General features: G+C 36.5%; 1 protein-coding gene across 3 annotated transcripts; it reads right to left on the bottom strand.

The window, feature by feature from the left end:
• Positions 1–152: 152 nt before the first annotated feature.
• LOC126701865 (uncharacterized) lies at positions 153–9090 on the bottom strand. 3 transcript variants are annotated; one of them, XM_050400288.1, is made up of 8 exons: positions 8928–9090; positions 8740–8781; positions 7483–7608; positions 7350–7375; positions 3510–6302; positions 2515–2619; positions 2174–2348; positions 153–677 (listed from the first exon to the last, which is right to left on the bottom strand). In XM_050400288.1, exons 3-8 carry the CDS (start codon positions 7594–7596, stop codon positions 471–473), a joined length of 3420 nt encoding a protein of 1139 aa, XP_050256245.1. In that variant the 5' UTR covers positions 7597–7608; positions 8740–8781; positions 8928–9090; the 3' UTR covers positions 153–470. The 3 variants fall into 3 exon arrangements, with proteins under 3 accessions (XP_050256245.1, XP_050256244.1, XP_050256246.1); XM_050400287.1 differs by lacking the exons at positions 8740–8781; positions 8928–9090 and adding an exon at positions 8485–8578 and having other exon boundaries at positions 7483–7604; XM_050400289.1 differs by lacking the exons at positions 7350–7375; positions 7483–7608; positions 8740–8781; positions 8928–9090 and adding an exon at positions 7299–7327.
• Positions 9091–19052: the final 9962 nt, after the last annotated feature.

Below are 19052 nucleotides of genomic sequence, written 5' to 3'. Positions count from 1 at the left end.
AGAACTAGTGCAATGCAACAAAGAGTGAGACTTCTCTGCGCAGTTTAAGAAGGGGGGGGGGGGGGGGGGGGGGTGGCGCTAGAGGAGGAAGGAAAACAAGTAATCAAACCATTTAATCAGGCTGGCATATGCGCAGATTGAATGCTAATCAATGGAGAGCCAAACTCTGAATTGAGAACGCATTTACAGCATGAAGAAGCTGCTAAATCAAAGTCAGCATTATACTGTCTACCTGTCTACACATAAGTCCTGAGATTTACATTTCCTTTAGAGGAAGGGCAGTAAAGTTAAAAAGATACCCACGAGTTATATACAACTGGAACAATTTCCACCACTAAAGGAGAAAAACATGAAGAATATAAACAGAACAAGCCTCTCTCACACCCTATTTGGGGCTAGATCCTATCTAAATGTAGCCAACCTTATTGATAAATAGAAGAAATTACTTCATGAAAATTGGAAAAAAGTCTCTATCGTCGCCTAGAGAGGAAGAACTCATAATCAGGATGCCTGTTTATGGAGGTCATATTTCCTTTGTTAACAACAGCTCTTGCCATGAGAGATGCTGTCTCCTCAAGTGTCCTCAACCTCTCCTTCAGGATTCCAAAGGGGTTTAAGCCAGCAGTTTCTGCTGTCTGGCTCAGCACAGACTGCCTAAGCCGGAACCAGCATTCACCCTGTTCATAAGCCAAAAAGTGCACTGCTTAGATTAACAGATTTACATACAACACTAAATAATGCAAAGCAAGTATGCGTATCTACATGAACCATGAACGCAATAGATATTGATGGCAAAAAGAAACTTGCAATGGCAATAACTTTTTTTTTGGATAAGTAAAAACTTATGAGTTTGTATTAAACTTTGAATACCCTAAACATACTTTCAAAGATAATATGGTGTCAAAGCATTAAAGAACCACCACCAACACCCCCAGAGCCCTTCACCAATGACTGCCCTAATAAAGTTGCCAAACACCGCAACCACCCAAATGGAGACTATAGAGTCACCTGACTCCAGAAACCGAGTAAATTGAGTTGCATGAGTCAGGAGACACTAGAACCTGTTGGAATCTCAAAGCCCAGCCCTCACCGCAGTAAACGTCATCTCCTAGTGCTGTCAACCTCATACGACCGGTTGCTAAGTCGTTCTCAGGTGCCGATTGTACCTATGACTACTTTATCAATCCCTCTGTCTTCTGTAAGTGCTGAGTTCCTGTTTTGTGACACCAGAGAGCCGGTTTGTGTTCCCTTTGCTCCTTCGATATCTTTTATTGTTGGTAGATGTACAAATCTCTTGATGGCATTTGGATTTGAGAAAGTATTGGTGTTGTGTGTTCATTGGGCTATGAAGCATGGATACAAGGTATGACATGACACAACTACACAACATTTCTTGAAATACTACGCATCAAGGATATGACAATTAAATTTTTTTAGGTATATTTTATCTATTTTTGGACATAATTTGTTTATTTTAGGTTTTAAAAATAAGTAACAATAAAATGTTTGAAAACATATCTAAAACTAATTTAAAAGCAATAATAGAATAACATGTTTGTACATTATATATTTGTGTTGCATATTGCACTGCCATATTTTGATAGGAGCCCAGATAGCTAATATGTTTACCAAAGTTTTGTGTAAGAGTTGTTTGGATTTATTATGTAACAAGCTGGGATTGTATGATATACATACATCCAAGCTTGAGTTAGGAACAAAATGGAAATATCATTGTAATCACCCACATATATATATATTACGTTATGTGTGTTAGGGTAATTAACTTAGAATACCGTAAACACACTTTCAGAGACAACAGAGGCAACAACTTAAGGAGACAAAATGCATTGAATTCAAATAAATGGAATTTCACTTGACATTTTTATAAGGGTAAAACTTAGGTACAGTCCCATAAGTGATGTACCTTAGGTTACTTGATTAAATTCATCCATGTAGCGATGAAAGTTGTAACTATACACAAGGAAGCGGATTGGCCAATAAGTCACGTAGTTGTATTGCACTGGCTAATAAGCCACATGGTTGAATTTAATTAGGGAACCAAAGGCATTGATCTTGTTATTGACATAAGGGCTTTCTTAAAATATTTTAAAATCACTCACAGAAACAATGTAATGAAGTTAATTATTGTAGTTGGCAGCATCATTATGAGTACCTGAGCACTGTAACTCTGAAGACCCACAACTGGAGATACTATACAAGCATCCGCACTTGGCTTATCAAATTTGGCACTTCTACGAACTAAATGGCCGAGTGAGTGGTAAGTCAAAAATGCTGCATGAAAATTGCCATCCGGAATCCTATAAATTGGATACCATGCGACAGAGTACCTGAAGATCAGAGTGCATGCAAAATTAATATTCAAATTTTAAATCAGAATCAGTAATTTATTGTACTTTTCTCTGAATGAATTCTCTGAAACAAATTTAAAATTTGAAGTTCTGTTTCATTGAGTCGGAACAAGTTACTTTAAATTCTCTGAATATATTCACTAACCACGAACTGGGGTGCAGATCTTGTAGATTTATGGAGTCTAGTTTAGTCGAATCCCCATTCACTTTGCAATGTGAAGGTCCATCACCTCTAACCAGCTCTCTAATCCTGAAATAACAGAAACAGAATAAAGATCAATCTGAAAACAAGAACCAAATATTCTTAATTGGCTAACTCAAATAAAGAAACTTTACTAAAAAGATGTCAAATAACAGATTGAATGACATATTTCTTTCGCTTCCTTCTTCCTCTCTTTGGATAAATTGAATGAGATAATTCTTATGTACCCATTCTTTAAACAACCTTCCCTAAGTAAAGTTAGTAAAAAACATATTATAAGTTTATTTGATTGGTTAAATTTGATGACTAAACAATTTCAACTAAAATTTATCAGATGATTTGATCTAAACTTAATATGCTCCTGCCACTGCCCTATATGACAAAGGATTAAACCAGATAAAAATTTTCATGGTGACTAAAATTTTCAAAGGATAGATAAAGTGAGGATCTTATAACATAGAAACCAGAATACAAATACATAGAAACAGACAGAGAGGGAAGGATGGGGGGAGGGAAAAATTCATGTTCTACATTGGAAGTTCCTTTTAACATAGTTTATAAATTATTGGAGAAAAATAGTAAACAAATTATTGATTCATTATCAAGTATGCATGGGGTCATGTTGACTAGCATGAGAAACATAGTGCATAATTACTTTCTAAAAATAAAAAGAATGGAACAATTTAACTTCATGTATGTGTGAAGTCTACCTAAGGTGCAAATGTGTATCATAATTAAATACGAAATGTATAGATATTAAAAATCCAACATTTGTCATTGGTTATTTTGTAAATGAATTATTTAGTGGTTCTTGAACACAACCTCATAAACACTTAAACTCAAGAGAAGGTTCCACTTGCAATAGAGTTTATTGTCATTCTTAGAAAAAAAAAAAATACAGAAAACAAAAAACACACACAACAATAAAAAATACTTACTTCTCATATAAGGGCGGTCTTTGCTGGGGCTGTTCAGATTCAAAATATTCAAAAAGTGGCTCAAGATCTCTGGAACATGTCATGTCAACTGATTGAACAGTGTCATCATCTTCATCAGAAGCTGGAGATTGTTCTGAATCATGCACCTGATTTACAAGCCGCAAACCACCTGTGTCTTTTGTGCGAGGCCGTGGAAAAAGTACTGAAAAAATTGACGGTTTTTCCAATGTTTCACTAGTCTCACATGCCTCCTGAACATCAAAACGAGGATTTTTTTTGCTAGTATCAATAGGATGATTTTTATGGTTTCTGAACAGCTGAACTGCCGACAAATAAGGCACAAAATAAGCACAAAAAGCAAAACAGTCAACACCCAATCTCTTCATATTTTCATGATCCTCTGCCCTTATTTCTAATCCGTAGCTCCCGTGTCTCTCATACCACTGCCACAGGCATCTCAAAGGAACATTAGGTATCTCATGTCTGCAGAGCGACACACCCCCAACCTGGTCCCTCAAGCATGTCTGGCAGCCTATCAAACTGGAAGATTGACAAACAACTGGAGAAGAAAAATGAAGAAGTCTTTCAATTTCAGCAATTGGACAACCAGTGGCCATTTGAACAGCTTCAGATGCTAGTTGTGCCCTACAGGCATTATTCACTGCCTGTGCAATCTTATATGAGTTGGTTTCAAATGCACGTTGATCTTTTGATTCAACAGTGAAGCAGTTACCTGCAACATGCTTGTTATTATGCTCTTTAAGTGTGCATGCATCTTGATTGCCCAATTTCTGAGTATGACCCTCATCTTCATGGGAACTTAGATCTCCTGAGTTCTTACCCCTGCACGTTACTCCATTTAATGAAGAAACAAGATTTTGAGAACTGGAAGCCGTTTTACGTTCAACAGTGTTTTTCAATTCAGCAGCTGGCACATCAGAATAATCCATTGATGAGCAGTCAGATCTAGCAGAGCTGGTAAAGCCAGGATCCTTCATCCCAATTGGTATCCATCTCTGTGAAATAGATCCAATACTGTGGCTTGGCTTATTGTATTCCGCAAGAGAAATTTCTTTCTGAACTGGGCCAACTTCATTAACTAAAAGATGAGGAAGGTACACGGGAAACTTCACCTCAAGCAGATTTGACTGATCTGAGTCACATGATTTTGATAATGAGCTTTCCTGATTTCCTGTATTACAATTGTTGGTACTAGAAACAGTGTTACATTCAGGTGGCTCCAACTCATCTGGATGTACTTGTGTGCCGTAAACAGATTCGGATGTGATATTTTCAGCTCTGTTGCTCTGGAATGTAGCCCCATGAGAATTACACTGAGAACAAGATCTTGAAACACAGCTCAATCCTGTTTGATCATTCAGCCGAGATGAGAAATCTTTTATTTCATTCTGTTGCATAATAATTTTTGCACAACAGTTTGAGCCGGCCTTATCAATTTGAGAACCCTTCCTGGAATAACCATAGTCTTGTTTTGTAGCTGGAATACCTTTTCTTTTCAACTTCCTAGAAACTTTACCTTTTAAATGTTTCTTATCTACACTTTTTGATAACAAAGTCACATCATCATTAGATATTCCTTTAAGCAAAGGAGCCTCTTTCAATGTGACATCAAATTGCGAGCAAACTGGACTAACTTTCTTCATTTCCCCATTGCATCCACTGGCCTCATTCCTCTGAACCTTTTGCCATATAGAATGATTGTTTTCTTTCCCCGTACGGCCATGCATATATCTTACACTTCCAAATCTGTGGACACTTGAACTGGTGGGGGATGTTTTGTTTTGCCTGCCTCTCTTGCCAGGTAAAACCACTTGCATATCACTACAGCTACCAACTTGACTACCACATTTTTTTCTCTCGGTGTGATCTTTGGTATCCACAGCACAATTTAATGAGCTTTGATGAGAGAGACATTCCTTACTGGAATTAAAACCTGGTGGTTCAGAAACACTAATTCCGAAACTTTCATTTTCAGATTGCTGTACATCATGAACGGCGTGAATGTTATCATCACTGTTTGAACCAACGGAAACTGAATCCAACACTAAGGAGTCATGCATATCAGACAAACCTTTGGAATACATATCATCATAACAGCTAATCTGTACACAATGTGTATGCTCCACTCCATCAAAGATGGAATCTTTGGTTTGAAACAGATTGTCTGATGATAATGGTCCATCCCTATGACCCAAATCAGTATTACCACAGGTTTCAGAAGTTGGACTTCCATGGGCATATTCCTCAGAGAGGACTTCCAATTCAGTAGAGCCAGAGTCACTCAAAAGCTTCATACTCTGTTTCTTCTTCTTTCTAGCCTTTTTTTTTGAATTTCTCTTTACAGCCTTGTCTAGTTGAGAACTGTTAATAGGCAGATCAGATGAACTATTAGCCTTTGAGCCATTTTGGTTCAAGCCTGGGGAGTTGCTGCAGATAAACGAATTCTGATGAGAAGAATTGTTGGAAAGCTCATTCAATTTAGTTGCTTTATTTGTCAAGGCCTTGTTTCGAGATTGTCGTTGCACATTCGACCCAGGAAAGCTTCTGGTTGTATATGACTCGACAGAGTAAGTACCATCAGCTGGAGGTCCTTTCCACACATTTTGTCGATCCCTGTATGAACTAGATGGCGGAGAAACCATGTGCAGACTGTCCATATTTACCTGAACTCCAGATCCCATGTGATTAGTATGATCTGGACTTTGCAGCGGTACTGCAAAAATCCTCCAGTGTCCATCAGATTCAAGGGTAAGAAATGTAAGAATAGGACACCTGATAAAATAAGAGGAGAGAGAGAAGATCACACATTGGCTACAATATAGCTGCAGAACAAAGTGAAAATCTGTATTAAAAAATGCCCACAGCGATGCAGCAATCAGGAACTGCAGTATTTAATTAGAAAGATTATTTCCACAGTTCTCCTGTTTGGAATTAATTTACAGTAAGCCTAAGTCCACAACATAGGCTCATGGATCAAATATCTTTAAGCTGAAAAATCTCAATCCTTCCAATGAGCTTTAGCTCAACTGGCACCACATGCCCTGGCATGTGTAACTTACCTACCATTAAAAAAATAAAAAACTTGAATCCTAAGATCTACTCAAGTCATCATCTTCTAAAATCCATATACATCGGAGAGTTAGTTACAAATGATTAAAGAGTATTCTGAGAATGACAACTGGTGGGGACACCTCACCACTAGACTATTCTAGATTCTTCTAGAAGAGTATAATCCAATAGTACCACTCATACAACAATATTAGCTCTCTAACCACAAGAAAGTGATAAATGAATAATAAATGGAAAAGAGAAATAAAGTCAAGATTTAATTAAGAGGAAAAAAAATAAAATAAAGGAGAATATATCAGATTATTTTTTTGATAAGTAATAAGATATATTGAAAAAAAAAAAAAGGAACACCCAAGTCATAAACAGTTCATTTAGTCATAAATTTCTGTAAGGAGGGATTACTTGCACAGGTAAAAACCTAACAAGGTGCAGGCTCCCCGAGGCAGGATCAATATGGTATCATACACGCTTTATTAGCTAAACAAGTGCATGAACTCTTGAAGAATTTATACTACAGCAAAACCCAATTGCTCTATAACAACAAGAAGGATAAAGTCCTCAAAGAGAGATAAAGAAATAAAGAGATGGATCAAATTTAAATAGCAATATCTGATAAGTGAAATTTTATTAAAGAATTACCAGTGGAAGAAAGCAAAGAATGAACTGATACCACAATTATCGGAAGGAATGATTACATACATACATATATACATAAGTTACAATCGGACATAATGACCATGATCATTTTACCTCGCGATAGAAAACACTCCACGATCCTGAAGAGAAGATTAAAATCCAGGGAAACAAGTCAGAGATTTTATTCAGAAAAAATTAAAGAACAAAGTATAGACCCAAATCAGTTAATGTCACAAATATTTAAGACCTCTAAAGAAGTGCTAAAACCAAGTTCTTGTTGAAATTTTCTTGATAAGGAGTCTTTTCCTTCCTCTGAAACTTTCTTAGTATCAGTCTTGGTTATATGAAGGCCACAATGCATCTTTGATTGTGCCTGTCCATGTCAACAGCACAAAGTTAAGAACATGAACCAATATTTTAAAGCAGAATTAGATAGAGATACTTTATTCAAGAATTGTATTCAAAATTTTAATGTCCGCACAATTTAAATCACTCACAAATAACAAACTATAGTGTTTTTTATTATTATAAAGAAGAACGCCTAATTTTAACTAGAATAAGCTGCAACAAGCTGATTGGCGAAGTCTAGGCAAAAGTATATACTACAATAATAAATATCAAATTCAACAGGGGTGGGTGCAAGACACAAGGCCTAATAAGAGCGACACAAACCTTAACAATGCAGCAGCTTACACAAGCTAATAAATGTGCGTACTCTCACTCTCACTCTCACTATCAGTTGAAATAACACCAATAGAAGATCCCATCTCCCCAAGCCAGGGAAAATGAATACAATACAATACAAGCATCATCATCTTATTGCGGTATTCATAAATCATATCACACAGAAATTAATATCTGACGAGCAGAGCAGCATGGTGTGGTCTTATATGCAAAGTGAACATTAAACGAACCTCCAATAAATAAATAAGAGAATTCATGATGGCTGAGGGGAAAAAAAAAAAAAAAAAAAAAAAACTTTAAATGGGAATGCATATTATTAACAATAGAATAATGAGCAATTTTTTGCTATGGATTTGAGCATAAGAAGAAATAACTAAAATTCAATGCAAGAAACAGAAAATTGACACAAAGAAGCCAATATGATATTAACTAAAAGAAAGCAACAGTCATGGATTCCTCATATAAAAATTTAAAAAAAAAAAATTTGACTAAGAAAAATGGAAAGAAGACAATCAATAGTTATTATGTTTTGAATGAAAGAAAGGAAAGAAGAAGAGAAAAAGAGAGGCCTTGGGAATTGAATTGAAATGAAATGAATCTGAGTCGAGAGAGATTCAACCCATCCAGCTTCTTCTTCGTCTTCTAGCCTAGTACTACTACAATCATTATTAATTTTAATTATTAGAATAAAAATAAAAATAAAAATCTCAAAAACATATTTATCATCACATCAAATATAGGCGTCAAGTTCGGAAAACAGATAAATTCACTTTTTTAGGGAAAATGCATTTTGCATTGTACGGAATGAAAAGCTCTATACCTAATTTAGAGTTTGGTATTTGAGGGAAATTCTTTGTGCACCCTACAAATAAAAAACAAGTTAGTTTATACATTTATATATAGTCTTTCTTACTTTTAAACATAAACATATATAAAATCAATCAATCAATCAGATTTTCATTTTCTTGGCAAAAAATAAATAGATAGAGAGTGAATAGAAAGCAAAACCATGTCCATATCATTCATGAGATTTGCTGCTCTCTCTCTCTTTTTCTCTTGAAGTCAACCTCTCTGTGACTGTCTGTCTCTGTCTCACTGGGTTTGTTTGTTTTGTTCTTTTTATGCCAACTCTCCGATACTCAGCTCTTCTCGCAATTTCAGCTTTGCCTTTTCTTTAAACCCTTTGGATTTGGCTCGTCCAACACCATGCCGATACGTGTCCTCCTATTTTCACTACCTGTCCGTATCACCTCCACTTGCTCCACGTTTTGTCCAAATTCTTTCACCTCACTTTTTTTGTTTGTTTATTTATTTTTGTTTTTTTGGGGTGTTGAAATTACAATTTATACCTTTGATGTGCTTCATCACCACAATTTAGACATAAATTCTTAATTTTTCTACTTAACCCCAAAATGAAATTGAGGTTTCCATCTAAATTAAGAGATTTTGTATTTTTTGAATTACAGATTACTCGTTGAGTCTTTGTGGTTTAGAGTAGTGTTATAAATACAGTTTTAGACCTTTTGTTATTGAAATCATAATCAATTTCGACATTATATATAATACTAAAACTTTTGATTTTTGGTTGACCTTTTTACAATTTTTCATATCAGCATTTTTTATTTATATTTTTTAATTTGAATTAATTTGATTTAATTTTTTCGATTTTATAAGCGACTCATTGAAGAATTAATACCCAACGCGTCATTCTTCTTTTCTTTATAAATTTTTAATGCCCTTATTTTTAAAACCTAACCATTCGTTGAAAGTTTGAAACATCTTCTAAGCTTAAACCCTAGAACGGTAGAACATGCGTGTTCTTCCCTCCCTTCCCTTCCCTTCAAAGGACACAATTGTGTAGTTTTTGCTATTTTGACTTTCAAGTTTCAACCATAACATCATCTATGCTTTACCTCAACTCGTGCCTCTAAAGCTCAGCATGTCTCTTTTGTTTTTCTTTTTTCCATTTGGGTTTTTCTAATTCTTTTCTTAATCAGTTTATTTTCCGACGTGATATTGAAAAATCAACAGCAAAACAGAAATAATTAGAATAGCTAATATCTTTGTCCTCTGATTTTTTGTGTGCAAGCTTTAGAGTTTAAATCAACATCAAAAGTGGAATAATTAGAATAGCTAATATCTTTAATATTAAGTATTAACGCAGCCTCCCTCTTTTGCTCACATTGGCAATGCGCATACTAGCCGATCAAGATTTGTATTCCAACTCCAAATTTTCTTAGGAATCTAAATTTGCTTAGATTAAAAATCTTATATTATAAATAAAGTCTTGCTCTGTGAATAATCGCAGCAAGGTATGATTTTGAATTGTTTTCTATATTTTATTTTGAGAATTGGAAGGTCCATGGAATAATTTAATTAGTTATATAGTTGTATGTTTGATACTCTTCAATTTGTTTGTTCAGTTCGTTTTCTATTCAGCTCTTTTATTAGATACTGTTGATATCTCACAGTTCTTCAAGATCAGATTTTTAGAAACACCAAGTATCAAATATTAAATCACAATCCTGAAACTAATGGGTTCTCTAAACCTGTGGGTTCTCTAACCAATCTCTTTATTTTATTTTGTTTTTAAATCCCAATTACCTCTCAAGTTTTTTATTTTTCAAGGTTAGGCTGTAAGGATGACTTTTCTATGGTAAGTATCTAATATTAAACCACAGTTTTATATATATACTAGCCTCTAAGCACACGCGTTGCGCTTACTCAGAAGGCTCTCCTATTTTTCTAGGTAAAGGTTGATAATTTGCATATATTATAATTTGGAAATATATATTTTTTTATTTTTCAAACAAATAAAAATGATAAATTTTAGAGATAAGCAGTAACTGTAATTTGTTATTTGACATTTATGACCCTATTTCTAAATAAAGTTATCCTTCATTAACGAGGGTATTTTTGAGCCACATAAAAATCCAGTTCAAAAAAGGGAATCCTCTTATACTTAGCCCCTTGCAAATTGGACCTTACTTACAAGCCATAGCTCCCACCATTCGGTCTTCCATGTTTATCAATGGTCTTGGTTCTGTTTTTTGAGGTACTCTTGCTTTTCCTCTATCTTTCCTCTAAATTTAAGTTTTTGTTTTTGTCTTTTTTCATCCTTATCAGTTCGTCTGCACCAAGTATTTGATAAAATGTGTGTAAGTACCCTCTCTTGCTATTGGTCTATTTGGGTAACTTTTTTTTCTCTTTTACTTTTATGTTTTTAGGTTGTAGTTGAATTGTAGTGGTAAATATGAATTTTGATAGTTTACTCATACATACATACATAAACAATTTATTGGATGGATTTATGTTAGGGAATGCATCATTTAATTGTAAAATTTTTTCCTCCATCAATAATACATTGACATCATACATAAATAGCAAAACAAAGATTCATAGCATAAGTTAACAATTCACATATGCTATGAAGTATTGAATATGTTACTTTTGTTATATGTATGATACAAAAAGAACACATGATTTTGTTAGTAGGCTCTCTCTCACCTGAACTGCCCAAGTAGCGACCACTGCTATCTAATACACAAGCATTTGGTATCAAACTCGCTAATGTGTCTTGAATCTTGATTGTTGGTTGATATTTGTATGTATAACGAGTCAAATTAGAATTTCCAGCGGACACCTGACAGGTATCAATCACGATGATTAACAAACAAAAACCATAGACTATTTTCAATATATTATTGACCACCTTTTGAAATCAGATAAATACTTCCTCCTAAAATTATCCATGCCATATTTTCACCCTAGAAGGGCTTGACCTCTATCAATGTTACTTTACATGATTAATGATATTCTTCTTTGTTTCTTGATGATGCCAAAAATCATCAGTGAACTAAACATTCCTCACGTGCTCTAGATAGAACTTGCGAAACAGAAACAAAGAAGACTTTGCAGAGAGTACCAGTATGGTATCGGCCAAATACCCTCCAAAGGTTAAGTTAGAGAGAATTTCTACAACTCTAGAGTGCTAGAGGTAGGAGAATTACGTGTACCTTGATTTGTGAGGGTTTTGGGGTTTTTATAGTAGAGTAGAGCTTACCTTAATTTCTTGGTGGAGAGGGTATTTCCTTGTAGAGAAGATCCCCATTAATACTCGTAATATACGAAATCCTTTCCTTATAGGGCTTCCTTTGACTATAGTTGGGCATGGAGTGCAAGATATTTCCATTCTAAGATTCTTGGAGACCACTCATGTCACGAAGGTGACATGTGGGTGCCACGAAGGTGACACGTGGCTTTAGCAGATCATCTAGCTTTGGTCCGTTTGCCTCAAGGGATCCACCTGTCGTACCTCCTCTCTGTCCATGTCACACGTTCGTCTATTTCAAGGAATACAATTGTCGTGTTTCTCATCCGTCCAGGTTGTGAACTCGTTCACTAGTTTTTAGAATGCCAAGACCGTCTCTTTTCGTGACTCCATCACTAATGTCTACTCTCGTTATTTATATCCGTCTATTTAGGGGTTTTATCCCTATCAACTGCCCTTTCACTCCACAGGTTTGTTGCCCAATATTCTAGACAGACACGAGGGGTGACGGTTACTCCTAGTTCTAGGGAGTTGTACCTTGATTGACAGGGTAATTAAGAGTCATAAATGCTGATGGGACACATGACATCATTTGAGTGGTGGGTTACTTGGATCAAAGCATCGCTTTGTCTTTCGCGCAACTACCTCTATATATATGCTGCTTTCTTCTCCCATTTCCATCTTTTGCTCCTAATTTCCATTGTCAGAGCTTGTCCGTTGCCTGTGAGATTCTTGTGATCCGTGATCTTAGTGCATTTGTCCACCACGCTTCCGTCCTCTTATTCATTCTGTATACCTGTAAGTATCTTCTTCCTATATACTTCTACTTTTTCTTAAATTTGAAACTATTATGATGATCGTGTATATAGACCTGTAAAGTCTTAGGAATTTGTCCGTCACTTGTAGGTGTAATAGATGTCTAGTGAAGCATTGAGTGAACAATCGTGTGTCCGCAAAGGAGCGGGCTACGATGAAGTGTACCTGTCAGGTCAAACCAACCCCGGTGCTACATACATTGAAAGGGATTTGTCTGCCAACTCACCTTCTGAGGAGGAAGATGAGGACTTGGACAAGTATGGGTTAGGGAGTTACACGGATAAAGTCTCAGGCGATGAGGAGATCGAGTCCCTACTCCGATCCATCGTCGGTCCTGATGGTCTTAGGAACTTCGTCCATCCCTTGATGTGGACGGTTAACAATTTTAGCTCGTCCGTAAAAAATAAACACTTCAACACCCTTCGAGATAGGTACCAAATCCCTGCTGACATCTCCATCCATCTACCACGTAAATTTGAGAAATGTTACTGCCGTGACTCTCCTGACATTGGGATGTACAAGCAGATGTTCAAGGCTGGGCTTAGGCTTCCCTTGAGCGCGCTCCACCGTCGCCTACTTCAATACCTAAGTCTAGCCATCACCCAGATTGCTCCGAATGCTTGGAGAATCTTCATCAGTGCCGAGGTGCTGTATGGGATATTGAGCAAGGGGAGTCGTCGCCTAACAGTAGAGGAGTTCTTCCACTATTATCACCCATTGGAAATAGTCAAGTCCAAGGGTATCTACAGTTTCCTTCCAAGGAAACTGTCCCTAAGGCTGGTGTACAAGACTTTAGACTCAAACTGGAATTGGAAGAACTGGTATTTCTTCATCTAGTGAGAGAACTGGGTATGTCACCCTGACGAACATCATGATATGCCCGTCGTTGACAGAACCTAGGGCATACTGCCTCTATCTGGTATGTGTTTGTTGGAGCTTATTTGTCACTTTAAACATATTTACTGTTTTCTAACGTAATGCTTATTTTGGTTGCAGCTCAGGACCGTCCATAAGTGTCTCTTGAAGAATGGAATTTTTTGGAGAGAATCTTTTGTATCCCACTCCAAGAGAGGACCTAGAAAAAGCTCGTTACCTTTGCTACCATTCACTGGTATTGTGAAGGACTTGAGCCCACAGACATCGCTCGTCACTATGATCGAATTGCACGCAAGTGTGAGTCCGTTGCTTTCCTTTGGTTTATTCTTCAATCTTTTATTTTTTGAATTTTGTCTAATTCTTTCTTTCCATCCCCCTTTGATGCAGAAATGGACAAAGGCAAAAGGAAAGGCCTTATCTGCAAAAATGCCATTGAATGCACCAAGAAGCAGCAGGACGGGGAGGTAACCCTTACCGAGGGGACAACACCAATTAAGCCGTTCTTAAAGTGGAAGCCCACAGAAAAGGGTGACTGTCTGGCCAAGAAACCCAAGGAGGTGGTCACGGCCACCGTCGGGGAGAAGTCAAGGTCCGTTCAAGTGCCTCCTCCTTGTCATAGTGTTGGCAAAGGCCTGATGACGGCCCCAGGTCCCACTCCTGAGAAGCGTACCCTATCCTCTGTGAGGACTCTTATCGCACGGTGGGGCTCTTGTCGTCCATTATTAAGGACGATGATTATGAGGACTTAGGTAATCATGCCACTAAGGCTATGGGGGAGATGGGCCTCTTTGGCTTGGCTCAGGTATACGACCGTCACTTTTCCCTTTTACTCTTAATCTAGAATATTTTGGTTCTGAACGTCTCTTAACGTTTTGTAGGGGGTGCTGATGATGAAGGGTTTAATGGACCGTTGCCTCACCAAGGAGAAAGCGATTGATCGTCTGAGGGAGAAGGTTAAGGTTGTAGAGGCAGAGCTGAATGAGCTTATCGCTTGGAAGGAAGTCCAAGTCCAAAAGCTAACCTTGACTAAGAAGGCTCTGGAGGAGTCGGAGAACCATGCGGACGAGTTGAGGAAGGTACTCCTAGATAAAGAGGGGGAGATTACCGACCTAAAGGAGCAAGTTCGTCGTGCTAAAGTTGATGGGAAGGTGGAGTTCCGAAACTCCGATTGCTACCTTAAGGAGCTTAGTGATTGGTACTTTGACGGGTTTGATGAATGCCTCCGCTAGGTGAAAGCTTTTTACCTTGACCTTAACGTGTCTCAGGTATCCCTTGATAATGTCACCCAGACTCTGGCTAGGACCGTTTACCAAGAGGGCATGGACGAGCTCTTTGAGGAGGACCCTACACCCATCATTCAAGATGACGGAGAAGGGGCTCCTAAGGATGAGCATGCTAAGTCCATTGAAGACGAGAGTCATCTTGTTGATGAGGAAAAGCCAGGGACGGTTGTGGATGAAGCACCTCCAGTGGACCAACCTTAGCCTTTGTAAATTTTTATTTATTGAAATCATGTTGAAAAACAATGGTTGTATAACTTTAACATTACCCTTAACTTTTTTGGGTTTTTAATTCTAAGTTTATTTGCTTTTGTTCCATCTAAAAGATTTCAATTTTATGCCCATTGGCTTGGTAGGTTTTAGATCTTTCGCTTAGATTTATCTAGGAATGATTCGTCTTTTTTATAAGTGAGATATGTCCGTCCATATAGATTTTCAATGTATTCTTTGGGGTGTACTTATGGACTTAATTAATTTTCAAGGCATCCCTTGGATGCACCCGTCCACTCATGGACTTGTATAAAATTTAAGGCATCCCTTTGGATGTGTCCATCCACTAATGGACTTTAATAAATTGCAAGGCATCCCTTGGATACACCCGTCCAGACTTGTATAAATTTTAAGGCATCCCTTGGGATGTATCCATCCACTAATGGACTCTAATAAATTGCAAGGCGTCCCTTAGATGCACCCACTCACGGATTTGTATAAATTTTAAGGCATCCCTTGGGATGTATCCATCTACTAATGGACTTTAATAAATTGCAAGGCATCCCTTGGATGCACTCATCCACTCATGGACTTGTATAAATTTTAAGGCATCCCTTGGGATGTTTCCGTCCAATAATGGACTTTAATAAATTTTAAGGCATCCCTTGGATGCATTCGTCCACTAATGGACTTGTATAAATTTTAAGGCATCCCTTGGGATGTATCCATCCACTAATGGACTTTAATAAATTTTAAGGCATCCCTTGGATGCACCTGTCCACTAATGGACTTTAATAAATTTTAAGGCGTCCTTAGGGTGCATCTGTCGACCTAAGGACTTGGTCATAGATGTGGTTTTGTAGAGATGTATATATGCGCATGATATATCTAAATAACTCCTCTTATTATGATAAACATGTGCATAAGCAAAATTGTTCTGAAAAAATAAAAAGCTATCATTTGGGCTAAAAAGTACTGTAGATAATAAAAACAACTAGAATGAAATAAATTGGAAATGAGGAGTGGTCTGCATGTCGTCGTTTACTGGTAGTATTTCTTTAAGTGCTCGGTGTTCCATGATGGTCCAACTTTTTGTTGGAAAAATACATGTTTGTATCGCATACAAGACATACGCAACGGAAATTAACAAATCTACTTCATTCACAATTGATAACATGTACTATGTAAATTTCAGAATATAAGAACAAGAGAGTGTACCTTGGTGCGGTGAAATTCAAAACTAAAGATTAGAAGTACTTGGGAACACCTTTAATCTTTCCAATTTCATTTGTGTCCAAGAAGTGTGGTTTCTCAATCTGTTTCCAAGGGGAGAATAAGAGAGTGGCTTACACTCACATACACACCATTTCATTCCTTATGAAAAACTCTTATTATATTCTGTATGTCACTCCTGTATTAAACTAATTATCTAATTGGACTAGCCTTTTGGGTCATTCCAATTGGGATTTAGTATGTGGCTTGGAGTGGGAACAAAAGGGAACAAATAAGATTCTAGCTCCAATGGGCCTTGGGCTTTTTTATCAACTCTTAACAAGTCCAAAGTTACCATTAATTATATTTAAAACCACTATATAAATATAATTGCATTATAGGCCTTATTAATAAATTATATCCCAAGACTATATTATACATGCAATCCCTTCATAAAATATTCAAAGCAATACAAAGTCATGAATGTAGACTGCCACTTTGAAGATTATTATATCTTAATCCTAGAGTACTTGGCTTAATCCTTTAAGTTATTCATCATATATTTATGAAATCCAATTTCATAAATATATACTTTAGTAACTCCTTACTAAGTTAGGCCTAACATTCTGAATAACCGAACCCATTAAACTTATCTCATGAGAATATTTTATATTTTTGTTAAGAGATTATGAATTTCATATTGAAAATATATGTTCCAATAATACTAAATATGGCTACCCAACATACCGAGATTTTGATCATGACTTCAGATCTCACTCTTGATATATCAAAACAACCTACACTTTATGATCAGGTCTATTATTCTCTCAGAATTAAGAGTTCATGTAAACAGAAGTCGTGAGATTTATTATTCATTTGACAGTTGTTAGGAGAATAATAAAACCCACAGTGGTCTAATTCAATATGTCTTAACTCTTAAAACATGTCAACATTTCAACTAGAAGTCTCCACTTCCATGATTAAGACAAATCATCTTAGTTGATATGTTATAGTTTTGCAGATGAAATACCCAATTTCATCACCGACTATGAGCTAAAATTCTGAGTTTATAATGAACTTGTGATTTATATCTTCTGTGACTAAATCACATACTATGCATCTCATGGGTTATATGATAATGTCCAAATATTCATGTTACCATTATTTTAGATAATAATAAAACAACTTTATTAATCACAACATAATGTCATACATAGCATCATACAATAGGATTTAAGGGCACATATCCTAACAATCTCTCACTTGCCCTAAAGACTATTGTGCACTAATCTAACTCCCATTCCCTCCAAATGTGATTCAAAAGTCCTTTGGGACAAGGTTTTAGTAAAGGGATCTGCTAGATTATTTGCACTGTCAATCTTTGCTACTACTACATCTCCTCGAGCAACAATGTCTCGAATGATGTGGTGCTTTCTTTCAATGTGCTTTCCTTTCTTGTGATTCCTTGGATCTTTGGATTGTGAAAATGCTCCACTATTGTCGTAAAATAATGTGATAGGAACTTGCTCCATTCTCACAATACCAAGATTAGAAAGGAATTTCTTGAGCCAAATAGCTTCCTTTTCCGCTTCACAAGTAGCAACATATTCAGCTTTCATGGTGGAGTCAGCAATACAAGATTGCTTAACACTCCTCAAACTTATGGCTCCACCTCCCAAAGTGAATACACAACCTGAAGTAGACTTTTTGAAATCAAGATCTGATTGAAAATTTGAATTTGTATAGCCAATAGGTATCAAATCCTCACACCAGTAAACAAGTATATAATTTCTCATTCTCCGTAGATACTTGAGAATATGCATTACAACTTGCCAATGTTTTGGTCCTGGATTTGATTGATATCGGCTGACCATGCCAATTGAATAACAGATATCTAGTCTAGTACATAGCATGACATACATGAGACTTCCCACTGTAGAAGCATATGGAATTTGTCTCATCATATTTTCTTCCTCAAGAGTCTTAGGCCTTTGGTCTTCAAACAAAGGAACTCCATGTTTGAAAGAAAGAAATCATTTCTTGGAGTTTTGCATGCTAAACCGTTCTAGAACCTTATCTATATACCCAGTTAGTGACAAGCCTAACATCTTATTCTTGCGATCTCGCCAATGCTTGATCCCTAGAATAAAGTTAGCTTCACCCAAGTCCTTCATATCAAATTGACTTGACAACCAAACCTTTATTGATGACATTACCCCTACATCATTTCCAATGAGTAGAATATCATCATTATAAAGCATTAGGAACATTACTACTTTATCTTGATGTCTTTTGTACACACATGGTTCATCAATATTTTGTTCAAAACCAAATGACTTGATTGCTTGATCAAATCTGATGTTCCATGACCTAGATGCTTGCTTAAGTCCATAAATGGATCTTTTCAACTTGCATACCATATGCTCTTGGTTCTTTGCTATGAAACTTTCCGATTGCATCATATAGATTTCTTCTTCAAGATTGCCATTTAGAAATGCAGTCTTGACATCCATTTGCCAAATTTCATAATCATAATGAGCAGCAATGTATAAGAGAATTTTGATAGATTTAAGCATTGCTACTGGTGAAAAGGTTTCTTCATAATCAATTCCTTCCTTTTATGAATACCCTTTCGCCACTAGCCTTGCTTTAAAGGTTTCAACATTTCCATCTATCCCTCTCTTCCTC

Source organism: Quercus robur, chromosome 10 (genome assembly GCF_932294415.1).
Source record: "Quercus robur chromosome 10, dhQueRobu3.1, whole genome shotgun sequence".
Lineage (NCBI taxonomy): Eukaryota > Viridiplantae > Streptophyta > Magnoliopsida > Fagales > Fagaceae > Quercus > Quercus robur.
The sequence above is the reverse complement of the archived record's forward strand: the minus strand, read 5'-3'. Positions and strand labels throughout refer to the sequence as shown.

Coding starts and splice junctions, on each gene's coding strand:
- LOC126701865 (XM_050400288.1), bottom strand. CDS start 7,596: ATGCATTGTGGCCTTCATATAACCAAGACTGATACTAAGAAAGTTTCA. Junction 6,303..7,349: donor GGAGTGTTTTCTATCGCGAG/GTAAAATGATCA, acceptor TTATTTTATCAG/GTGTCCTATTCTTACATTTC. Junction 2,349..2,514: donor GATCTGCACCCCAGTTCGTG/GTTAGTGAATAT, acceptor TCTGATCTTCAG/GTACTCTGTCGCATGGTATC.